This window comes from Megascapheus bottae, chromosome 8 (assembly GCF_031878675.1).
Source record: "Megascapheus bottae isolate mThoBot1 chromosome 8, mThoBot2.hap1, whole genome shotgun sequence".
Lineage (NCBI taxonomy): Eukaryota > Metazoa > Chordata > Mammalia > Rodentia > Geomyidae > Megascapheus > Megascapheus bottae.
Window position 1 is genome coordinate 61158225 of NC_143516.1, and position 22142 is coordinate 61180366.

Below are 22142 nucleotides of genomic sequence, written 5' to 3' on the forward strand. Positions count from 1 at the left end.
TTATCTTTAATTACAAGAAAAGCAGAAGAGGCACAAAGGCAGAAAATGGTAGAGTACTAACCTTGAGCAAAATAGCTCAGAGTGATGCCAGATCCTGAGTTCAAGCTCCATGACCAACAACAACAACAAAAACATTTGTTCTTATCAGTAGCAACATCATTTACCATGACTTATCTATGTATGTTGTCTAGTTCCTCAGCTAGTCCAAGCATTACTCGTGCCAGAAATAGCACCACTTCTCCACATATACTTCAGAATAAATGAATAAACTTTGACTCCATTATCAAAACAAAAGCAGAGTGTCAGAACTGTTATCCCACACTGTTTCCTTTCTCAAACACCATGAGAACACAAAAGAAGTTCCAGAAGTTTTTTAGAAAACTAAGGAGTGTTATGATTAAAAACATCACTTATTAGAACAAAATAATGTCATTGCTCATGGAATGTATCTTGATTTTCAACATTTGCAAAACAAGCTCATGTAACATCCTTCTGGGTACCATGGAAAAGCACAGGGTAAATGAAAGTTGAAGTAAAAAAATTGAGTAAGCACAATGAGCTGAGAAAATATTCTGGCATCCAAACACGTAGTCCAACTGAATGATGTGTGTCCATTTGAAGACTGGAACACAAAAAGAGTCTGTCCCCATGTGTTCTAGGTGGCCACTGGAATGACAAAAGGCAGGCAGGCCACACTCAAAATATACAGACTCTGCAACCAAAGACCTCCAGGAGCCAAATCTTAGAGGCAGCCAGTAAAACCCAACATTTTTTCCAATTCTACAGGATCCAAGCCACAGGGGCACTAGAGAGCTTGCTGTGGCAAGCTCTGTGTCACGCTGCAGGAAGGGGAAGGGGGGATAAAGGTTCTGGAAGTCACACCTGGTGGAAGGGAAATGCCCAGTCCCGCAGTAATCTGCCTGCAAAAAATGGTTGCTTCAGTGATATCAGAGAATGGCCAATAACCAGTTGAAACACCATCAGCCCTGCATTTCATGCATATATCACAAACTGCATACACTTATCCACAGTACGGATTCTGCTCTCCAAGCAACAAGCAACTCAGCTTGTTAGCTGTGTATTTTTGCAATGTTCTTTGCAAACAGGAGGGAGAAACCTATTTCCAAACGTACACGAGCACTAGTTCATTCCATGGAGACTCAGTGCTGCAGGAGTCACCACACACGTTCTGAAGGAGACTGTCCTGAGAGGTGGGGACCTCAAGGCTGCTCAGGAAGGGCTGCACTCATGGACCGCTCACACTCACACATAAACCCAGGGGGGTTTTGGCCATGGTTTACTTACTACCATGACTCAAACTTCAGGCAGAGGAACAGTGTCTATGAACGTGTCACCAGAGCTAGAGCAAGGGGCCTGTGAAGTCCTATTGAATCCTCCTAAGTGTGGCAAGTAAGATGACTTCTCCACTGAAAAAGCCTCCACTCACTCCTCACAGACATTGATGTGACACAATAGTGCATTGTAAGCAGGAGTATGGTCCAGTGCTTGTGACACATTTACATCACTTACCATTTAAGACTCTCCTTTCCTCACGATAGTCTGAGCGATGATTTGGCAGGAAGAGCAGGAGGGAGAAGTCAGAAAAGAACAGATTGAGAAAATAGTGGGATATTTTATTGATTTAACTGAACCAGCCCTTCAATCCAGGTTCCCTCCCACCCCCTGTCTTGAGAGGAGATGAGGCTTTTTATTAAAGTTAGATAAGTCAGCTTTATTTCTGAAGATTACCAGGCCACTTTTCTATGGCTGTAACTTTGCACTGAACATTCCTCCTTTCTTGGGTGGTTTTTTTTCCCCTGATACACTGGGTAATTTTCCACTCCCCCCACCCTGCTGAACAACTAGAGATGAAACACGGAGCTTCAGGAATCAAGACAAGAGGGAATCCAGACAAAAGCTCTACTTCTGAGCCATGTATCCACATTTAATGTCTTTGGTGGACATATAAACCCCAAGTTTTATCCAGAATATAATATAAATTAGGCTAAAGTAGTAAACATCATTAGATTTTATTCTATAAAATACTCACTAATAATAAAATGATACTTCATTTCCATTCTTTGTTAAAAAAATTGCTAAGAAAGATATTAGCACTCGAAAATTATACAAATACAAATTTAAAGTGGCTGAAACCATCAAGTATATTAAGACATTCACACAAATTTACAAGGTAATTTGTAGTGTTACAACCCAGGCAAAATTTCACGGATACTCTCTTTCAGGATAGCAACAACTCATAATGTTGTAAGATATCTTTATAAACATGACCATTATGACCAAATTAAGCAAAGAAACTTTTCGGTTTAAAAAAGTTTTCTAACAGGATAATAAACTAAATCAACATATCTAAGTGATCAATTCAAATATATAATTTTTGACATTTTGGAACTACAAAAAGTAGTTTAAATCCAAGTTTTTTTCTCTCTCATTTTTAAAACAGAATATTTATTTATTTATGTAAGGGTGTCAGGTCTTGCTGCATAGCCTAAGCTAGTTCTGCCTCTGGACCTCAATGCTGGAACAATATGCATATGCCTTCATGCCTAGGGGCGTTCAAGTTTTTGTCTTCTAGTCACCATAATTTACATAAATATGTCCACTTCACTCACCTGACACAGAATAACATGACTAAGACCACATGACCATCTTTTCTCTTGCCCGGTTTCCTATCTTAATTTTATCACTGAAAGGGTTCTTTTTAAAAAAATTTCTGGTAGTTGGAAGGGTTGAACTTGAGGACTGGAGCTTAAAGTCAGGTACTTGACCACTGAGCCATGCCTCCACCCCTAAAAGGGTCCCAATCCTACAGCTAATGAAGACAGCAGTGGGTAGGGACCTGCCCTCCTCCTTCCATATTTGTATGCCAGCTCACCACACACAAGCTCCAGTGTCCTTTCCAAGAATAGACACTACAGCATACAGGAAGGTCTCTCCTGTCAGCAGGACATTCTACACTGGAGAGTTCTTTGCGGGTAGTCTCACCTATGAAGGAAAAGTACTGAGCATACCCTGGCCTCTAGCCACTAGTGCAAGGAAGGCTCTGTTGTTTGTTTCCTCATACTATCTCAAGTTCTTTGTTGAACACTAATAACTGATCTGCTCCTATGAGAATATTGAAGGTTTCAGGTTGAAAGCATATTCTTCCATTTAAAAATATGCAGGGCTGGGAGTTTGGCCTAGTGCTAGCATACTTGCCCCAGCATGCACAAAGACTGGGGTTTGATTCCTCAGTACTACATACATAGAAAAAGCCTGAAGTGTTAACTTTTTTGCTGGGGCTCAAGTGGTAGAGTGCTAGCTTTGAAGAAAGCCCAAGGACAGTGCTCAGGCCCTGAGTTCAAGCCCCAGGACTGGCAAAAAAAAAAAAATATGTGTGTGTGTGTGTGTGTGTGTGTGTGTGTGTGTGTGTATGTACATATATATATATATATATATATTCAGGCAAGGTTCCAGAATCCTATGAGGATGGGCTGACGCTGACTTAAGAAGGCAGCCTGGGGGCCGGGAATTTGGCCTAGGGGTTAAAGAGCTTGCCTAGCATGCATGAAGACCCGGGTTCGATTCCTTGGTACCACATACATAGAAAAAAGCCGGAAGTGGTGCTGAGGCTCAAGTGGTAGAGCTCTAGCCTTGAGAAAGTCCAAGGACAGTGCTCAGGCCCTGAGCTCAAGCCCAGGACTGACAAAAAAAAAAAAAAAAAGAAGGCAGCCTGTGAGGAGGGATGGCCTGTCTGTAAATGACCCTCTTCCCCACCCAATCAGCAAGCTACTTCCCCTACCTCTCCTGTAACTCTCTTGTTATCAACTAATGGAGACAAATCTCAACAGCTCCTGGCCACTCTGCTAGCTTGATAGTGTTTCCTCACTCTAGCATTTTGTAGAAACCCAGTGCTATCATTTGGCTGACATGCACATCAGATAGCAAGCCCTCCGCCGAGGGGACTTCTCTTTTCTCTCCCCATCCCCTTGTAAACTAGGTCAAAACAGACAAGACACTATATTCCAGCATCTCTCTTTGATATGACAGATTTTTTTTTAAGCCTTCTCATTTCACTGATGAAATAATCAGCAGAGTCCAGGCAATATACAGAGGTCTTTGTTCCAACTTCATGCCTTTTATGGACCCAACAACCTGTTTTTCATGCCAGTGTGAACATGAAAATATCTGAATGGCTCTAAATCCTAGTATCTATAAAAGGTTAAGGGATATAGGGGTCAAAGCTAGCTTATCATTCTTGATTTGTTTTCACTTGAACTTTTATTAAAATCTTGGGATATCTTTGTGAAATAATCTGCTCAGTTTTGAAATGGTGTGTTGTATGAGATGAAGCTTTCTGAGGATTACTTCTCTTTTATTTGTAGAGAGAAAGGAGGAAAGCAAAAAGGACTCTTACTAATGACATCTCTCCTGTGAGGCACACTGGTGCTAGCATATTTCCTGACCAAAGAAGAACACATGGTCTTTACTGCTGGGCCACACAGACATGGAAATCAAGGAAAGTTAGTCATTCTAAAATGTTACTTAGGATCCTATCCCCTGCTGGCACTGGATCAGTGAAAGGAAGCCAGTGAAAACGTGAATGGGATTGGTTCAAAAACGTGTTAGTTTAGAAGAATTTCCAAACACCAAAGTTCAAATGTGTTAACTTCTGGCTTATCCAACACTGCTTATCTGTTTGCAGTAAGAAAAAGGAGTCTTCCTCCTCATCCCTCGTCCTCCCCTGCACCCTGGCCCATAAATCACTGCACAGGGTGGGAAAGCCAGACTCAGAGGGGAAAACTGGCCTGAAGATCACAGGACTACCAGGCTATGGGGAAAAGGCTCAACTCTAGGTTCAAGCCCCAGTCATACACACATATGTACACATATGCATGCATACACACACATACACACAGTGCTTAAACCTGACACATCAGTAGTATCAGCACTTACTTACCTTTCAGAGCAGTGGGCTTCACTGCCATCCTGCCAACCAGGCATTCCTTCAGCATGGATTCATAATTAACCCAACGGTGAACCTGGGATGGAGATAAATGGCAGAAAGCAACATGACTCTCACTACACGGGCCTCCTACTGACCTGTGAGCAAAACTACATTAAACCTTAAACTATTCTGAAGTTAACTCAATTAACTACCAGAAAAGTGAGAGAGAAAGTGGCAAGCACAGACACTGTACAGGGCAGCACACTCTGAGAGTTGGAGCCCTTGGTCATGTGTCCATTTAGCTCCACTAGAATACTAAGATATTATTTCTGAATGCAGTGATGCTGTGTTGGGCAATGAGTAAAGCTACTGGCTAAAATCTTAGCATTAACCAAAGCAGGAGCTCAAAGCTATACTAGCAATTACTATGTTTCTGACCATCATAAATTTATGGAAGGAATTTTAAAATACTCTTCACAAAGTTGGGGGGGAAAAAAGTAATGTGCTGGCCAGGAGTGTGGCCCAGTGGCAGAATGCTTGCCTAGCATGCACAAAGACCTGGGTTCAATTCCTTGGTACCACATACATAGAAAAAGCCGCAAGTAAGTCTGTGGCTCAAGAGGTAGAGCACTAACCTTAAGAAAGCCCAAGGACAGTGCTCAGGCCCTGAGTTCATGCCCTGGGACTGGCAAAAAAAAAAAAAAAAAAAAAATGTGATCCTTTAAATTTTCTATTTTCAATAATCTCTGTGATAAACCAGAAAACCTCTTATAGCATGATGGCTATCCTGAGAAAAGATACATTATCTGATAAATAATCTCTCTTTTTTTTTTTGTTGGTCATGGGGTTTGAACTCTAGACCTGGGTGCTGTCCCTGAGCTCTTCAGCTCAAGACTACCACCTACCCTTTGAGCCACAGTGCCACTTCCAGTTTTCTGATGGTTAACTGGAGATAAGAGTCTCATCGACTTTAGTGAGAGGGCTAGCTTTGAACCGAGATCCTCTGATCTCAGCCTCCAGAGTAGCAAGGATCACAGGTCTGAGCCACTGCACCTGCCACAAATAATCTTTTGATTTGTAAACAAATCGGGTTTTTCTCCCCAGGTGCTGTTTATTATACATGAGAGAAAAACTGGTAAATTAAGCCAGTTATTCAAACTTAGGCACTTAAACAACATTATCTTAAAAATGAACGAATTAAGATTATTCATTCAATGGTAACAAATGGTAGAATTGCTGGGGAATTAAATTTAAACATTTAGGGACATCACCTCAATAAACATGACAAGTCTTAAAATATATAGCTACTTTACTCACATTTGGAAACTTGTCTTAGAAGATATTTGCATACACACAAAGAGGTGACTTACCAGGCTATTCATATCATAGCACTGTTTAACAAAATACTAGAAAAAAATCTAAATATTAAAATGTCAATAAAGGAAAACCTTAGTATTCTATTTAGTCAAATACTATATAAACAAACACTAAACAATCAGGTCAAATGATATTGACATAAAATATTTGGTATGATAGTAAATAAGTAACAAAAACAGGCACATTTCCTAGGATAAACTGACATTTCACTTGCCAGATAACTACAGAAAATCACCAAAATGTGAATCAGCGCCTCTGGAGGCAGAGGGATGGGAGAGAGGTGGGAAGGCAAAGGAGGAAGGTATTTAAGAAGGCCAAGAACAGGGGCTGAAACTCATGAGATGCCCAAAACAGCAGGTACTTCCATTTTCCCAAAGCAGAATAGCTGCCCTGACATGCTCTTTTTAGGGCCTCAAATACCAGGCAAATGATATGCCACTGTCAGTAGTGAGCCACTGAGTACTGTAAAATAGCAATATATATGTATATATATATATATGATGTTATCTTCAAGAAAACTAACCTAGCTCACTCATTTCCTAAATCAGTACTCAAGATGAAAACATCTGGACAGTATTGAGATCTGAGATCTGAGGATCACAGTTAGAAGCCAGTCCAGGCAGGAAATTCCATGACACTCTTATCCCCAAATAACCACCAGAAAACTTGATGTGGTGCTGTGGATCCAAATGGTAGAGCACTATCCTTGAGAGCAACAGCTCAGGGACAGTACCCAGGCTCTGAGAATTCAAGCCCCATGGCTGGCAAAAAAAGAGAAGAAATAGCAGTTAGAGAACGCAACAGTGATCTGAATTAGGCAACAAAAAGGAAGAAAAGGTGTCATGTGTGAGACACTACACTGGATTCTGCAGAGACTGATGCCAAAGTAGTATGGGAAACAAAAATTGCTCAAGTCCTACCAATAGAGGCAAACAGGAAAAGGGTGAAAAGAAATTGGTACTGAAGACACAGAAGAGTGAAATGCCAATAGATAAGTAGATTTCCCATGAGGCATTTGGAAACATAAGAGGTGAGAGACCTTCTGAGATGTAGTATGACAATAAAAAGAATATCAAATTATAAAATTGGGTATGCTTTGTAGACCCCAAATATTGGGATTTTACAAGACAGTTACCAGTAGCTCATTCCTTTAGTGCTAACTACTCAAGAGGCTGAGATCTGAAGATCACAGTTCAAAGTCAGCTTGTGCAGGAAAGTACATGAGAATCCTACCATCAATTAACCACCAAAACCAACCAGATGTGGAGCTGTGACTAAAAAATGTAGGGCACTAATCTTGAGCATAAAAGCTCAGAGACAGTGCCAAGTCCGAGTTCAAACTGCAGAACTGCACATAAAAAAAGAAAACATTTTACAATGAAAGACTTAAGAGGCTTTACCACAATCTCCAGAATACAAAGTTGTTTACTCACAATGCTGAAGAATACCAATAAGATTACATTTTACGGAAGATTCTTCTTATAGAAGAACAAATTCAACATCAAAGATTACAGAGCCCATATAAGAAGGAAAGATATCTAGGGGAGCTTTCAGCCAAAGGATCCTGAACTTTTATAGCAGGCTTAGATTGCTAGATAGTGACAAATCACAAATGACAATGGGAAGCTACCTTAAAAAAGAAAGCAGAAAGGAAGCTGGGTATTGGTGGCTCACACTATATCTTAGCTACTCAGAGGCTGAGATCTGAGGGCCCCAGTTCAAAGCCAGCCCAGGCAAGAAAGGCTGTGAGACTCTCCAATTAACCACCTAAAAACTGAAAGTGGAGCTGTGGCTTTCGGTGGTAGAGTGCTAGTACTGAGCAAAAGCAGCTTAGGGACAGTACCTATGCCCTGAGTTCAAGCCCTGTGACCAACAACAAAAACCAAAAGGGCCTTGCCAGGAGAATGCTATTATGACAATGTATAAGCATGATTTTTCTCCAATCCACAAAGAATACCAATAGCAAATAAAGTTCTGTACTTAGATACATCTAAGTACTTTTAAGTATAAAATGAATTAAATTTCTGATAACCTGGTTTAATAAAACCCTGCTAACATAAATAAGAGAACAGAATACAAATAACCAAGACATAGCTAATCAAAAACAATGTAAACCAATATAACAACTCAATTTGATTTAGGTATCTCGTACTGAACCCAGTACTATCACCTAATTAATTATTACTAAAACACAAAACAAGTTATGCTAGACATTCCTTCTAAACATTCTGAAGGATCACATTATAACAACTCAGTAAATATAGTAATTAAGGTTATATATTCTGTATATAGCTTTTAAGCAAAGTAAAAGCTAATATTGAGGCAAATAGTGTAAAGTTACTAATTCAATATGTTTGAGATAGCCACAAAGAATCTTTATTTCTACTCTGATAAAGGTAAGCTTTCTGGTCCGGGAGTTTGACCTAGTGGTAATAGTGCTTGCCTAGCATGCATGAAGACCCAGATTCAATTCCTCGGTACCACATACATAGAAAAAGCTGGAAGTAGTTCTGTGGCTCAAGTGGCAGAGTGCTAGCCTTGAGAAAAGCCCAAGGACAGTGCTCAGGCCCTGAGTTCAAGCCCCATGACTAGCAAAAACATAAATAAATAAATAAATAATAAAAGTTAAATAAATAAATAATAAAAGTAAGTTTTCTGGAAGTCAATAATCATCATTATTAAAATTAATCATGTCTTACTAAGTACTTGACAGCAGGAAAAGACACAGAACATGCCAACAATATGAAACCATTTCTGGTTTTGAACGATTCAAAAGTTACTTGTGAACATCTGCCTACATTTCACAATATAAACCATACATCTGAAATTATGTAACTATTTGCTTTCTTTCTGTAAGTGTCACATGGCTCAACTACTTCACCCTCTCCCACTGCAGTAAACTCACTCCCTAGGTTACTTTCAGTGTCTCACCTGATGGAAAAGCTCAGTGCCATCTGCTCCTGCGGCCCTCATGAGCTCCTCTTCTCCACCAGGGTGATACTCCATGTACGGGCTGACATTGTAAACATAACCTGTTCAAAGCAAGGGAAACCACACTCCAATGAACCTCTTAAAAAGTGCACAAACTGTAACTGCAAGCACTAACAGACTATTCCCCGTCGATTTTATCAAACATTATTATTTCAAAGTATCAGGGGCTATAAAGGGACTGAAATGACACTGTGGTTCTAAATTCACAAGTGAACCTGCCCATTACTGGGGCCTGGCAGGTAAGCTGAGACTCCAAGGTCAGAGGGAGATAACAGGGTAGCCTTCACTTCCGGAAGTGCAGCGAGAAAGTGAAATATCCACAGCCAGGCTTCAAGCAGTGGCCAGCAGGACTGGAGAGGCTCTGCTTCCTCCATGAGAGGCAGTGTCCTCAGCAAGCATGGCTCTATCATAAAGGATCTTTCAGGAAGTACATCTGCCCCTTGCTCTTCAGAGAGACATCTTTATTATACTGAATCTGCCCTTTGCTCTCAAGGAGGCACTGTAAGCCAAGGCTGTTCACACAAAAGCATCCTTGGGAAGAAAACCCAGAACAAAGCCAGCGTTTCTGTTTACAAGATGCAGAGATGCGAAAGACCCATATAAAATTGATTCCCAACACAAAGGAATGATGAAACACTCTATAATTTTTGAAAGTACATATGCACGTGCACGTGTACACACACACACACACACACACACACACACAGCGGGGGTGACAGGTTTGGCAGAAATTATCTTTCCTCTCCACCTTCCTTCCTGCAATGGTAGGAATGTGTCGTGGCGCTCCCTCTCACACCTAACCTTCAGGCATTGCTATACTGTGATGAGCTCTCTCCTGCTGCTCTCTGCAGCTGCCCAGAAACTATTACCCACAGATTCTCCCTGTATTTATTTAACCAATTCATGTATTCAACTAACTTTTCATTTAAGAAGGAAGAACAACAAACACAAAATAAAAAAGACCTTCATAAAGGCCATAGCAAACTGAGCTGCTTTACCAGAAAACTAAACAGTAGACAAGTCTGGCCCTGATCTCAGAAGTACAGAACTGTCTCCTAGAGGTCTGAGGTCTGAGTGTGGGGCCCCTGGGCGCTATCACCCCTCATGTACCCAGCCTGGTGTTTACCACTGGGCATATGTTCAGGTACCAGCACTGAGAACCGGGTACAGCCCACTGACATGAAGTCACTGCATGAACTGTTACCATGATGGCACACCGACACCAAAGCTGGCATCAAATTCATGATCTTCCTCTCTTTGCCTCCCAAGAGCTGGAATCACAGGCACAATACCAGGCAGAAGCTCTTATAAATTTGTTTTGTGTTTGTTTGTTTTTTGTGCCAGAACTCAAAGGCTGGGCCCTGTCCTTGAGCTTTTTTGCTCAAGGCTAGCCCGGGCACAAAAGAACCTGACACTCTTATCCTCAATTAACCTCTAGAAAACAGGAAGTGGGGCTGGGCTCCAGGTAGGGCAGTAGCCCTGAGCTGAAGAGCTCAGAACAATGCCCAGGCCCAGGGGTAGGGTGGTAGCCTTGAGCTGAAGAACTCAGGGACAGCGCCAGGCTAATCAGCCAGGACTGAAAAGCTTATGAGCCTCTATCTTTCATAAACCAGCAAGAAGTCAGAAGTGGATCTGTGACTAAAGTAGTAAAGCATCAGCTTTAAGGAAGAAAATAAAAGTAACAGCATGCAGGCCCTTAGTTCAAGCCTCAACACCAAGAAAAGAAAGGGAAAGGAAAAAAACAACAATACTTAACTTTTGCAAAGAAAAGGAATATTTCTTGTCAGATCAGAACACATTTCTCTAATAGAAATTTTAAAGAAATTCAAATCAGCAACCTTACTGGAAGAGTTGTCATATATTAAAGTCATTAAAGGCGAGAGTAGAAGCAAATGCAGGAGTGTAGTCCTTTATCCCTGTCAATACATCACAGGAGGAATAGAAGGGGTATGTGTTCTCATAAGCTCTCACTGACTGTGGAATGTGAGTCTGGTCTCAGAGCAGAGCTGACGCCTGCCTGCACCCCAGGCCAGCTGAGGAGAGCCCCTGGGAAATGGACTCCTACCAGACCCCGACAAAGTACTCAAGCACAGGGGAGAAGCCACTTGGTACTGGTGCCTGCAGACAGTGAACAGGTAAGCAGCATGAAAGGAGGGGGTGGAATACTAGAATCCTCTAAGAAACAAAGGGATCTTTCACATCTAGCAGAATCTTAGATCTAGCTTCCTGGTAGTAACCACATCTGGATGACCCTGGAGAGCTAAGCAGTTCTAGCTTGGGACAAGCTATGTCATCACCTACTAGAAGTTTCCATATCATGGCCACTGACAACGTCATACTCTAAGCTGGAAACAGTGGCTCATATCTGTAATCACAATTTGATGGCAACCCAAGCAATAAGTCAATTTAGACCCTATCTCCACCAATAAGCTGGTGTGGAGGCCAGAACCTGTTATCCCAGCTATGGGGGAGACAGGAGTAGAAGATTATAGTTAGTCTAAGAATGAACATCAAGACAAAAAAAAAAAATCTATGAGACCCAACCAGAACAATAACCTACAATAAAAAGTGTTAGGGAGTGACCCAAGTGGCAGAGTACCTGCCTCACAAGCACAAAGCTCTGAATTCAAATCCTAGTACCATCAGAAGAAAAAGAAAAAAGAAGAGAAAACATGAGAAGAGAAGCTGTAACTGTGTCCTGGTTATTTTCAGGCGATGCTAAGATTTGAACTGAGATTCTCATAGTTGCTAGGTAGATACTCCATCACTGGATCCACTCTACCACTCCCCCACAGCACTGTTATTCAGGGTCTCACTGCACGTCTGGGCTGTCCTGGACTGCAATACGTCTATGTGCGCTGCTTTACCACTGGCATTACCCAGGGGGGACTACTGTACTTACTCTGAAGCTTGATATAACAGGCATGTGCCACGGAGCCCAGTCATCCACTAAGATGACTCCTGAGAACGTTCATATCCTGGAAGCCTCAAAGAGTGATCCCCAATCTCTGGCCCTCAAGTAGCAAGGATTCTGGGCTTGAACCAATATGTCCAGGTAAACTGTCTTTTATAGCTTGAATTGTGTTTTCTAAGATATTTGTCCAAATCTAGTAAGCACAGAGCCTAGCACACACAGGACTCGAAAGCCTTGAAGTAAAACCACACAACTGCCCCTGCCACACACATCCATTATATACATATCCATATCCATCATATTCTCCAATCCCTCTGCCTTCATTACCACATGGCTGTGTCCCTGTGCATTCCCAAGACAAATTTCCTATCTTATACAGACACTCATTACTCTGGATTAGGGGCCTCTCTTACCTTAGGATGATTCCAGCTGACTTTACATCTGTCATAAAAGCCACATTCTATCCTCTTCTGATGCTCTCATTTCTAATGTGAGACTTACAATGTAGTAGGAGCTAGAAAACTCATGCAACTGGCCTGGCTAAGAAACAGCAATCTACTGAAATGAGAACTGGAGGTAGGGCTTTAATGCAGTCCTTCTGGTTCCCTCTGGGTTCTCAGAGACATTGTTTTCCAAAAGAACTCAATTACGTGGCTCTGAGATGGAAAATTATTGGACACATACTGTGTGTTTCTGGATAATTCTGCTATTAAGTTTTGGCATTAAATTGTCTGGGAAACACTTGTTTCTTTTCAAAGAGAATACTGTACTGAAGTCAGAAGTTTTCTGCATCAAAACGCACATGATTATATAAGAATACTGTCCCAAGACAGGACACAGAAGATTAGGGTTTTTTTTTCGTTTGTTTTTTGGGTTTTTTTGCCAGTCCTGGGCTTGGGCTCAGGGCCTGAGCACTGTCCCTGGATTTTCTCAAGGCTAGGGCTCTACCACTTGAGCCACAGCACCACTTCTGGCTTTTTTTTGCTACGTATGTGGTACCGAGGAATCGAACCCGGGTCTTCATGCATGCTAAGCAAGCACTTTACCACTAGGCCAAACTCCCAGCCAGAGGATTAGGTCTTGCACTAGCACATTGTCAGCAAATTCTCATGAAGCAGCATGATCATGGAATCATTACATAGCAATACAAATAGGAAACCCAGACAACATCTTTTGACGTACTTAATAAACCTACCTCTTATGCATATCCAACAATCATCTTTTTTGTTGTGTTTTTTAAGCTCTTCTTCAGTGACTTCAACCAGTCTGCCTTTCAAGCCTGTTAGGTCTTTTCCACTTTTGGTCAGTCGAATCCAATCCATAAGACTTCTGCCTTGTTTTAAAGGGACCTAAAAACAGGAAAAAGAAAAACAAATTAGGCTTCTTGGAGTTGTTTTTCTTTCCTTCCTTTCTCCTCCATACTACTTGTCTTCAGGCCATTTCATTACGTTTATTCCCATTAAAAAAGAAAAAAAACTTCTCAAAAGGCTGAGTCAGGAGAATTGAAAGTCTCAGTCCTGCTTGAGGTAGATAATGTGACCAGGTCTCAAAAGCATAAAGAGAGCTAGATGTCATGGCTCAGAACAGTGATTGTGACTTGGGAGACGGAGCCCTGTTTGAGACCATGTGGGGTAAATAGTAAGATCTATCTCCAAGCTATACCCATGGCTTCTAGGATTATGAGTACACAACTGATCCTAGATAAGGAGGGGAAACAGCAGGATGACTGGCTTGGATTGCCATTTGAGATAGAAACTGCCCAACAACAACAACAAAATACAGTTGGCAATTTCAGTGGAGAAAGGCAGCAACTTATATTCTAATTCTAGAAAAGTTAGACGAAGGAGAAAAACATCAAACATCAGGAAAGAAGGAACACAGGATTTGAATGTTAGATATAGAAATATACACCATAAATAAAATGTCACAAACATGATTATATCACAAGCCTTCCAGATCTGAAACATTTCTTAGTTTCCTTTTTGTGAAACAGAACAATAAGAGCTGCCATTGCAGGATCACTGTGAAAATTAAATGAATTAACACAGAAAACACATCCAGTCACTAATTCACACAGTCACTATCAATCATGTCACAGACCCCTGTGGTAAAAGCAAATGAAAACGACATTAGTCGGGGATGGGAGTGTGGCCTAGTGGAAAAAGTGCTTGCCTAGCATGCACGAAGCCCTGGGCTCAATTCTGTGGTAACACACACACACACACACACACACACACACACACACACAGAGAAAAAGCTGGAAGTAGGACTGTGGCTCAAGTGGTAGACTGCTAGCCTTGAAACCACTAGCCCAAGGACAGTGCCCAGGCCCTGAGTTCAAGCCCCAGGACTGGCCAAAAACAAAAAACAAAAAAAAAACCTACAGCTCTTTAAAGCCACATTCTGATCTAAGATCAGAACTCTGGTCCACGTGTAGGGAAATAATGAAGTCAGTGAATGTTCCCAAAGTGATATTAAGACTCAAAGAATCTGGAAATGAAAATGAGCAGGCGAGAATCTCAGATCCCAAGCATGAAGATGTGGCTACCCACAATGCGAAGAAGAGGCACACAAGCTGCAGGGAGCACAGGGCAGGATGTACGTTCAAGAAGTCTGCAAATGTAAAGTAGTTCTATATGTCACCTGTGGCTAGCTGTCACTATGCCCAACAAATACCCCAGCTATCAGCTCCAACGATGGCAAGTAACAGATAGAAGCGGTCGGGTTCTAGAGAAAGGCAGTAAAAACAGTATGGCTTGGAGAGGTGTCGTTAAACCTGACATGAGGTTGTGGTCACTTATTCTCGGATCTCTGTTCTCCCAACTGGCCCCATAAGTTCCTGCCCTGAAAAGACTGACGGCTGGAAGGGAGGATTGGGAAAGGAAAGGGAGGACCATCGTGCTGGAAGGGAGAGGGTGCTGGAAAGGTGAGGGAAAGGAGGATCAGGAAGAGCAGGAACTTAAAAGTCTGAGGACCTTCCTTCAGGAAAGGACTTGGAGTAAGGGAACTGACGGAGCGATGAAAAGCCAGGAAAGATGGGGAAGGAGAAAAGTTTGAAGTCTAGAGGTTAGAGGAGATCAGAGAGCAGGAGTGAGAAGATTTAACAGGGTTGACAGGAGGGGTCAGGGAGATCCAGAGTAACAGGAGAGGGCCGGGGAGATCCAGACAGGATGAAGGGCGGGGGTAGGAGATCCAGATCCGGGCCAGGGCCGGGGCCGGGGCCAAGAGCTGCTACCAGGCCGGGCCCAGCGGGGCTGAGACGCTAGCGGAGGTGCCCAGGTCACCCGCTTACCTTGCTGCGGCCCCCGGAGGAGGCGCGCTGCTGGGATCCGGGACCTGGGAAGGATTGAGACGGGACGTTGAGCATCCTGGACCCCGGCCCGGCCCTGCCTGGCGCGGCCCGGCCCGGCACTGCTTGGGGTCCTCACCGCACCGCTCAGCGACCGCCGCCCAGGCTCCGCCGCCGGGCAGAGGCCAAGCCCGGGGCCGATTTCCGGGGTCACCGAACGTCAACACGCAGCACGTCGGAGGCGGGATCAGGGGGTAAGTGCGCATGCTCAGCAGCGAACTGGGCGAGTACGCACGCTCAGTTTTCCCCGCCGGATTTCAGCACCGCCCCGCGGCGAAGCCTGTAGGGGCGCTGGAGCAGTGCGCCGCTGTCCTGTGCCCCAGTGCTGATCGAGCTGGGAATGAGGCCTCCTGGAGGCCTTTCCCCAGAGCTCCAAACCAGGCGCTGGTGAGCAGCACCGCCGTGCCACCCAAGGGCGGAACAAGCGGAGGGCTTTGACCGCTCCCAGATCTGCAGCTGTCCAAGGACCTCGCTGCGCCGAGTGTGCACCTGGGTCGCCACAAGGCGGGGCATCGCCTGGGGGCCCCAGATGCCGACCCTTGCGGGGCTGCAGAGCTATGGGGCCTCGTGGGGTGGAGGGAGCTGTGGGGGTCTGCGGGAGGCTGTGAGGAGCTACCGGGTCTTAGGGGGGCGGTTTTGGGGGGGCTGCAGGGCCTGTGAGAGATGCGGGAGCCTGCAGGGTATGCAGGGGACTGTGGTGGGCCTCCAGGGGGCTGCGGGGACCTGCAGAACCTGTGGGGGCGGGGCTGTAGGGTCTGCTGGGGGGGTATGCGGGGTCTGTGGGGAGCCTACTAGGGGCTGCGGGGGGCCTACGGGACCTGTGGGGCTGCAGGGACTGTAGGGCCTTGCAGGCTTGCTGGACTGCAAGGGCTCCTGGCCTGTGAAGCTGCGCTCTCCCACTAAAAGCCCTGTCACTTCCCCTCTGACCAGGAGGCTCAGTCCTGATCCATCAGGGTGCCCAGTAGCTGAAATTTCGCAGATCAAATGGATGCTGAGGGCACGGGGGAGGGGCGCAGAGGATGGGGGGGGAGAAGAAGGAGGAAGGAGAGGGCAAAGTGGGGATTCACACCTATCATCCCAGCTACTCAGAGGCTGAGACCCTGATTAGAAGTCAGCTTGGGTAGAAAAGTCCATGAGATGCTTATCTCCAGCTTACCAACGCAAAGCCAGAAGTGCAGCTGTATCTGTAGCGGTAGGATGCCAGCCTTGACTGAAGCTCCCAGACCCTGAATTCAAATTTCGGAACCAACATACACACACACACACACGCGCGCACGCGCGCACGCAAATACATGCATTTGGTTTGGGGGACCATCCCCGCACTTAATCATGGAGATGTCTTATGTACATTCCTTTCTCTTCCTTTTGTGGCTCAACATGAAGTACCAGCCTAGCGGCCCCAATTTCAAACCCCTCCACTGCCAAAGCATCCTATTAAACACCGTGCATTGACAGTCCTAATAGGCACTCGATTCATGATAATGGCTCTTTTTACTGTTCCCACACATAGGTGGCTGCTCTGCTCTACATTGTGGTTCCTAAGGAAATACAGATGTCTGGAGAGCACCATTGGAGGGAAAGAAAAAACTTGCCCACAGTTCTGAAAGATTAGCCCTACTAATCTTTCTTCCATTACTGATTTTCCCCAGTGCGAAACATATTAGCATGGTTTAAAGCTCCTCTATTTCAATTATCTAGTTCTAAAAGTGCCTGAAACAAAGTTATATCTATAATAGCATTTATACTAGAAGGAAAACTGTGTATTTGCCCATATATACATACATGGACATGTGCATATATGTTTGTAGAGATACATAAATTCATTTAAGCAAAGGGGATTTCTTAGCTAACTACCTCAGATCCTTGCCACAACCCATTATCTGCTGGTTATAGACACATTTTTGAGATAGCATGCTGTTAAGGGTCCCAAGCAAGTCTTGAACTTGCAATATTCCCACTTTAGCCCCACAAGTGGTTTATATTACAAGCAAATGTTCTACTTGTACTTGAACTATTTTTATGAACTAAAAGAAATTCATGAACATAATTAATTATATTTTTCTGCCTTGCAAATATTGGGTAACATTTCTGCCCAATCTGGCTTTTGTTTGGTTTTTCTTCTTTTTTTTTTGGAGGGGGTTATTTTTGTTTTTGTAGGTCATGGGACCTGAACTCAGAGTGAAGGCACTGTCACTGCACTCTTTTATTCAAGGTTAGCACACTGACACTTGGAGTCACAGCTCCACTCCCAGTTGTGTGGTGTTTAATTGGAGTCTCATGGGGACTTTCCTGCCCAGGCTGGCTTTGAACTGTGATCCTCAGATCTCAGCCTTCTGAGTAACTCAGCCACGAGCCACTAGTGCCCAGCTTCCAGGCTGACTTTGAACCACCATTCTTCAAATCACAGTACAAGCAAGTACAAGTGAAGTATAGTAAGTATTGAACACATGTTCTCTTTTACTACAAGATTTAAAGACACTTTCTGTGGTGTGTGTTTGGCAGTACTGGGTACTGAACCCAGGGCCTCATCTTGGTAAGCTACCATTTGAACCATGCCCAGAGCCCTAATCCCTAAGAGCCCTAAGATTAGTTTTCTTTCTCAATTTTAGAAAATGGGCTTAAGGATTTTTCACTATCTTCACAACCATGGTGTGTGGTTGATAGCATAAAACAATGTTCTTTCTCTTCTTGTGAGGCATGCTACAAGATCCTGCCTTGAAAAAGTAAGTGCTGCCAGTTTGAAAAATATAAGTAAAGATAAATCTGCAATTTAATGAAAAAACCAAAACTATCCTGTGTGTGTGTGCATCTGTGTGTGTGTGTGTGTGTGTGTGTGTTTGTGTGCATATGTGTGTGTGTCAGAGTGAGATTTGAACTCAAAGCCTGGGTGCTGCCCCAGGTATGATAGGCTTATGTGCTACCGTTTGAACCAAACTTCCACTTTCAGCTTTTTGCTGTTGAACTGGACAGACTTTCCTGCTCAGGATTGGCTTCGAACCATGGCCCTTAGATCTCAGCCTCCTGAGTAGCTAGGATTACAGATACCTGGCCAAAATTATCCTTTGTAGGCCACCAGGGTTTATAATACAGAAAATACATTTGTAAATTGTACCAATTTTAAATTCCAACATCCAGTTCTTACAGGTCAAATTATCATTGTAATTACAAAATAATTCATTTTATTAATAATGTATATACAAATAAATTAGTTTCAAAACATTATGATACATTTGTACATGCAATTTAAATCCTTCTGTTTTGCATATTATCCAGAGTAACTAGATTAATTTTCAGGTCATCTCGGCAGTGTCATCTTCACTATCAGAATCTTCATAAAATGAAATAGTAGCTTGAACTGGAAAATTTTTCAGAAGAACTTCTGCTTCTTGATATAAGTAATCATAACACTTTGATTTGGGCCAAAATAATCTGAAAGAAGCAGAATATTCATGTGTTTTATCTTTTTCCCATTCGTGAAATGGTCAAATTTCAAGGGCACCACAGATACAAGAGTTGGTTTGGACATGCAGATCAACTCTTGAAATAATTTAAAAATAACCTTATCACAGTGTTCATGGTGATTATGCACCAATGTATCAATAAATGCCTCATCATTTTATATCTTTATCAAAGCTATAAGTTAGATCAAATAAATCCATATTATGCTCTGCATAAGCATAAGATCAATATTTGCCTTCTAAAGATAGGTACACACATGTATGTGTGTATATAAGTATATAGGTGTATATATGCATATGTATTTTTATATATACATATCTTATACAGAAAGTTTGATTTTCAATTTCCAAATTCCTTTGGAGGGATGACTTCTACCTCTACATTTGAAAACACCAGATTTATACAAATAATATACATGTCACTGTGATTATCTCATACAAAACCTAAAAAATATTAGATGTACCATCTGGCCTATTTGGGTTTTGCCTAAAGAAAGCACAGGAGAGTGAGGACAGAAGCTGCAATGTCTCCAGGGACAGGGCAGTCAGGTCTGTGCAGCCTGTGTGTGCACAGAAGTGCCTAGCCCCTGCTCCGGAAGCAGATTTGCTGCGAGGTTGAGCTGCCCAGCCCAAGCTGCTCCACGTGAATGATGCATCTTTCACCTCTGAACAGCACTAGACTGCCACATAATCAGGGTCTTCTAACTAGGACAAGATTACATTATATTTGGTATGCTCAAATTTAAGAGATACAACCCTAGGAAAATGAGGTTTCTAAGCGTTTTGGTAAAAAAATCTCTTTAATATTTAATGATAAAAATCACAACCCTATCCTCTACGAGGATGGTAACTGAGTAAAAATAAGAACCACAATAGTGGTCAAGATAGAAATTAATCAAAATAAAATAAGAAAAGTGCCATTAACTATAATAGCACTGTAGCCGGTTGTGGAGCCACATGCCTGTACTCCTAGGGCTCAGAAGGCTGATGGCAAGCTTGAGGATAGTCCAGGCTGCACAATGAACAAGGGCCTGTCTTGAGAGAAAATTGTAATAGCAATTCAGAAACTAAAGGAATTGTTTATTTTCTATTACAAAACTGGAATTGCCATCCCTGCAAAATGCTGTCTGATTTTTATTATCTGTGACACTTCTTCTAGAGACTCCACATTTGTCCTCAGTTCTTCCTGTTGGGATTCTTCTGTGTTGCTGGTGGCTCTCCCTCCATGAGTACTGGTTAGATCCTGGCCTTTCCCTCAAAGTTGCACTGAGTTGGATCACCTTTCCCCAGGACTCCTGCCCTTCAGGCCCCTGCCTTTCCTGGCTCCCCAGCCCTTCATTTACCACAGACTCCGGAGCTGGCCCTTACAAATCAGATGTTTAACTCAGGGCTCCCGGTGGATATACACCTGGTATCTCCACTTGCATGTCCCGAGGCCTATTAAACAACCCTTGCACAGCCTCACTCATTATCTTGCTCCCCAGGCCCTGATTTCCAGTTCTGCACTCAGTGGGCCAGCAGCCAAGGATGCCAAAGGCTTTCTGGCTTTTTGCCTCTTGTTCGCCTACCATATCCGAAGCATTCATTCTACAGCCTCACTTGGTCACCTTGTCCAGAGTCTTCAAAGACTTCATCAACGCTTACCCTAGCATCTGTAGTAGCTTCACATTTCACATTTGGTGTTCTAAATGCCTGTATCATTCCTTCAGGGCTTTTGTGAGGGAAACGAACCTGATCACACTACTGTTCTGGCTTAAGTCCCGTGAGTAACCCTTAATATGGCCACAGAGTAGAAGCTTGTAGGGGTTCTAAGCAGACTTTACCGACATGTCCCAGTTATGGCTAGGCGCCCCTAACTTCCCAGGTCCTGGAGTTCCCAGGAGGCCCCTGGTGTTCCATTTCCTTGGTTTCCTTGGTTAAGCCTGTGCCCTACCTCTCCTCTGCCCAGGGAACGTCTCTTGGAGACTTAGCCGCCAGCTAAGACACACAATTCCCTGAAATAACCCTCTTCCCCGACAGAGCAGGTCCAGCAGGACGCTTGGCAGTCGCGGTGGCGTCCTGGAGCTCAGCGACCCCGCTGTCCCCACCGGGAACCTCCAGGAGAGCCCCGGCTGAGCTAGCCTTACCCTCAGAAACCAGTCCTTCACCTTCCCCTTTCCACTTGGGTGCCAGGCTGGATTTGCTGTAAAGCGCTGAGCTGCTAGAGAATGAATTTTCTCCAGACCCATTAGAATTAAAAATAAAACGAAATGGGTTTGAAGGGCCACACAAAGCGTTTTTCCGCTCCTGTCCTGCCTCCCCTCCCCGGCCCACGGGGAGAGACTGACGACTCATCCTTCCCCCGACACCTGAAAGCCAGGCGGAGCCAGTGGCCCTGCACACTCACCTGACCGGGTGTTGGTACCGGGAGCGCTTGCCTGATGCCTGGGTCCCGCCGCGACCGCCGGGCACCTGGAACAAGGAGACGAGTTCCGGTCACCCACCTCCTCCCGGGCTCCCGGAGGCCCCGGGGCGCCCCGCACACGCACACGCCTGCACACGCACACGCGCGCGTGCCACTCCACCCGCGCGCTGCCCGGCGCGTACCGAGCCTCTCACCTCCGACCCCGGCAGCCGCGGCACCCGGTCCTCCTCTGCGGCTCCGACCCATGGCCTCCAGAAAACGGCTGGTGTGCGGGACGCGGGCCCGGCCTCGAGTGGAGACGTGAGCCCCACGGGCGCCCGTGGACCCCGAGCGGCGGCGCCGGCACACGAGAGGGGGACAGCGGCGCCCAAGCCGCACTCCGAGTCCGCGTCGGGGCCCCGCGTCTGGTGCCCCGCGCGCCCCGCGGCGGCGGACATGGCCAGGCTCTGCAGGCCCGGCCTCGCCGAGACCCCACTTTATACCCGCCGGGACCCGCGACCCCTCCCCGGATCCCGGCCTGAGGCCCCCCGCGACCCCTCCCCGTCTCTTCCCCACAAGACCCCTCCCCTCCTCGTCTCTCCCTCACACGACCCCCCCCCCTCCTGTCACCTCTCCCTTCGACCTCTCCCCGCCTCCCCGTCCATGTAAACAAAAAGGCTGCTTGCGAACCCCACTGGAACGTGTGCAACCCCAAATGGCCCGCC

The 22142-nt window shown here is 44.5% G+C and overlaps 1 protein-coding gene across 1 annotated transcript in view; it reads right to left on the reverse strand.

The window, feature by feature from the left end:
• The window catches only part of Cyb5r4 (cytochrome b5 reductase 4), a 35713-nt gene extending 19996 nt beyond the window's left edge, over nt 1–15717 (reverse strand). The window contains exons 1-5 of the mRNA XM_090338499.1: nt 15520–15717; nt 13423–13576; nt 9254–9354; nt 4958–5039; nt 1531–1560 (exon numbers count right to left, since the gene is read on the reverse strand). Of these exons, the coding sequence (XP_090194625.1) occupies nt 1531–1560; nt 4958–5039; nt 9254–9354; nt 13423–13576; nt 15520–15594 (442 nt within the window). The 5' untranslated portion in view covers nt 15595–15717. The remainder of the gene's footprint in view (nt 1–1530; nt 1561–4957; nt 5040–9253; nt 9355–13422; nt 13577–15519) is intronic.
• Nucleotides 15718–22142: the final 6425 nt, after the last annotated feature.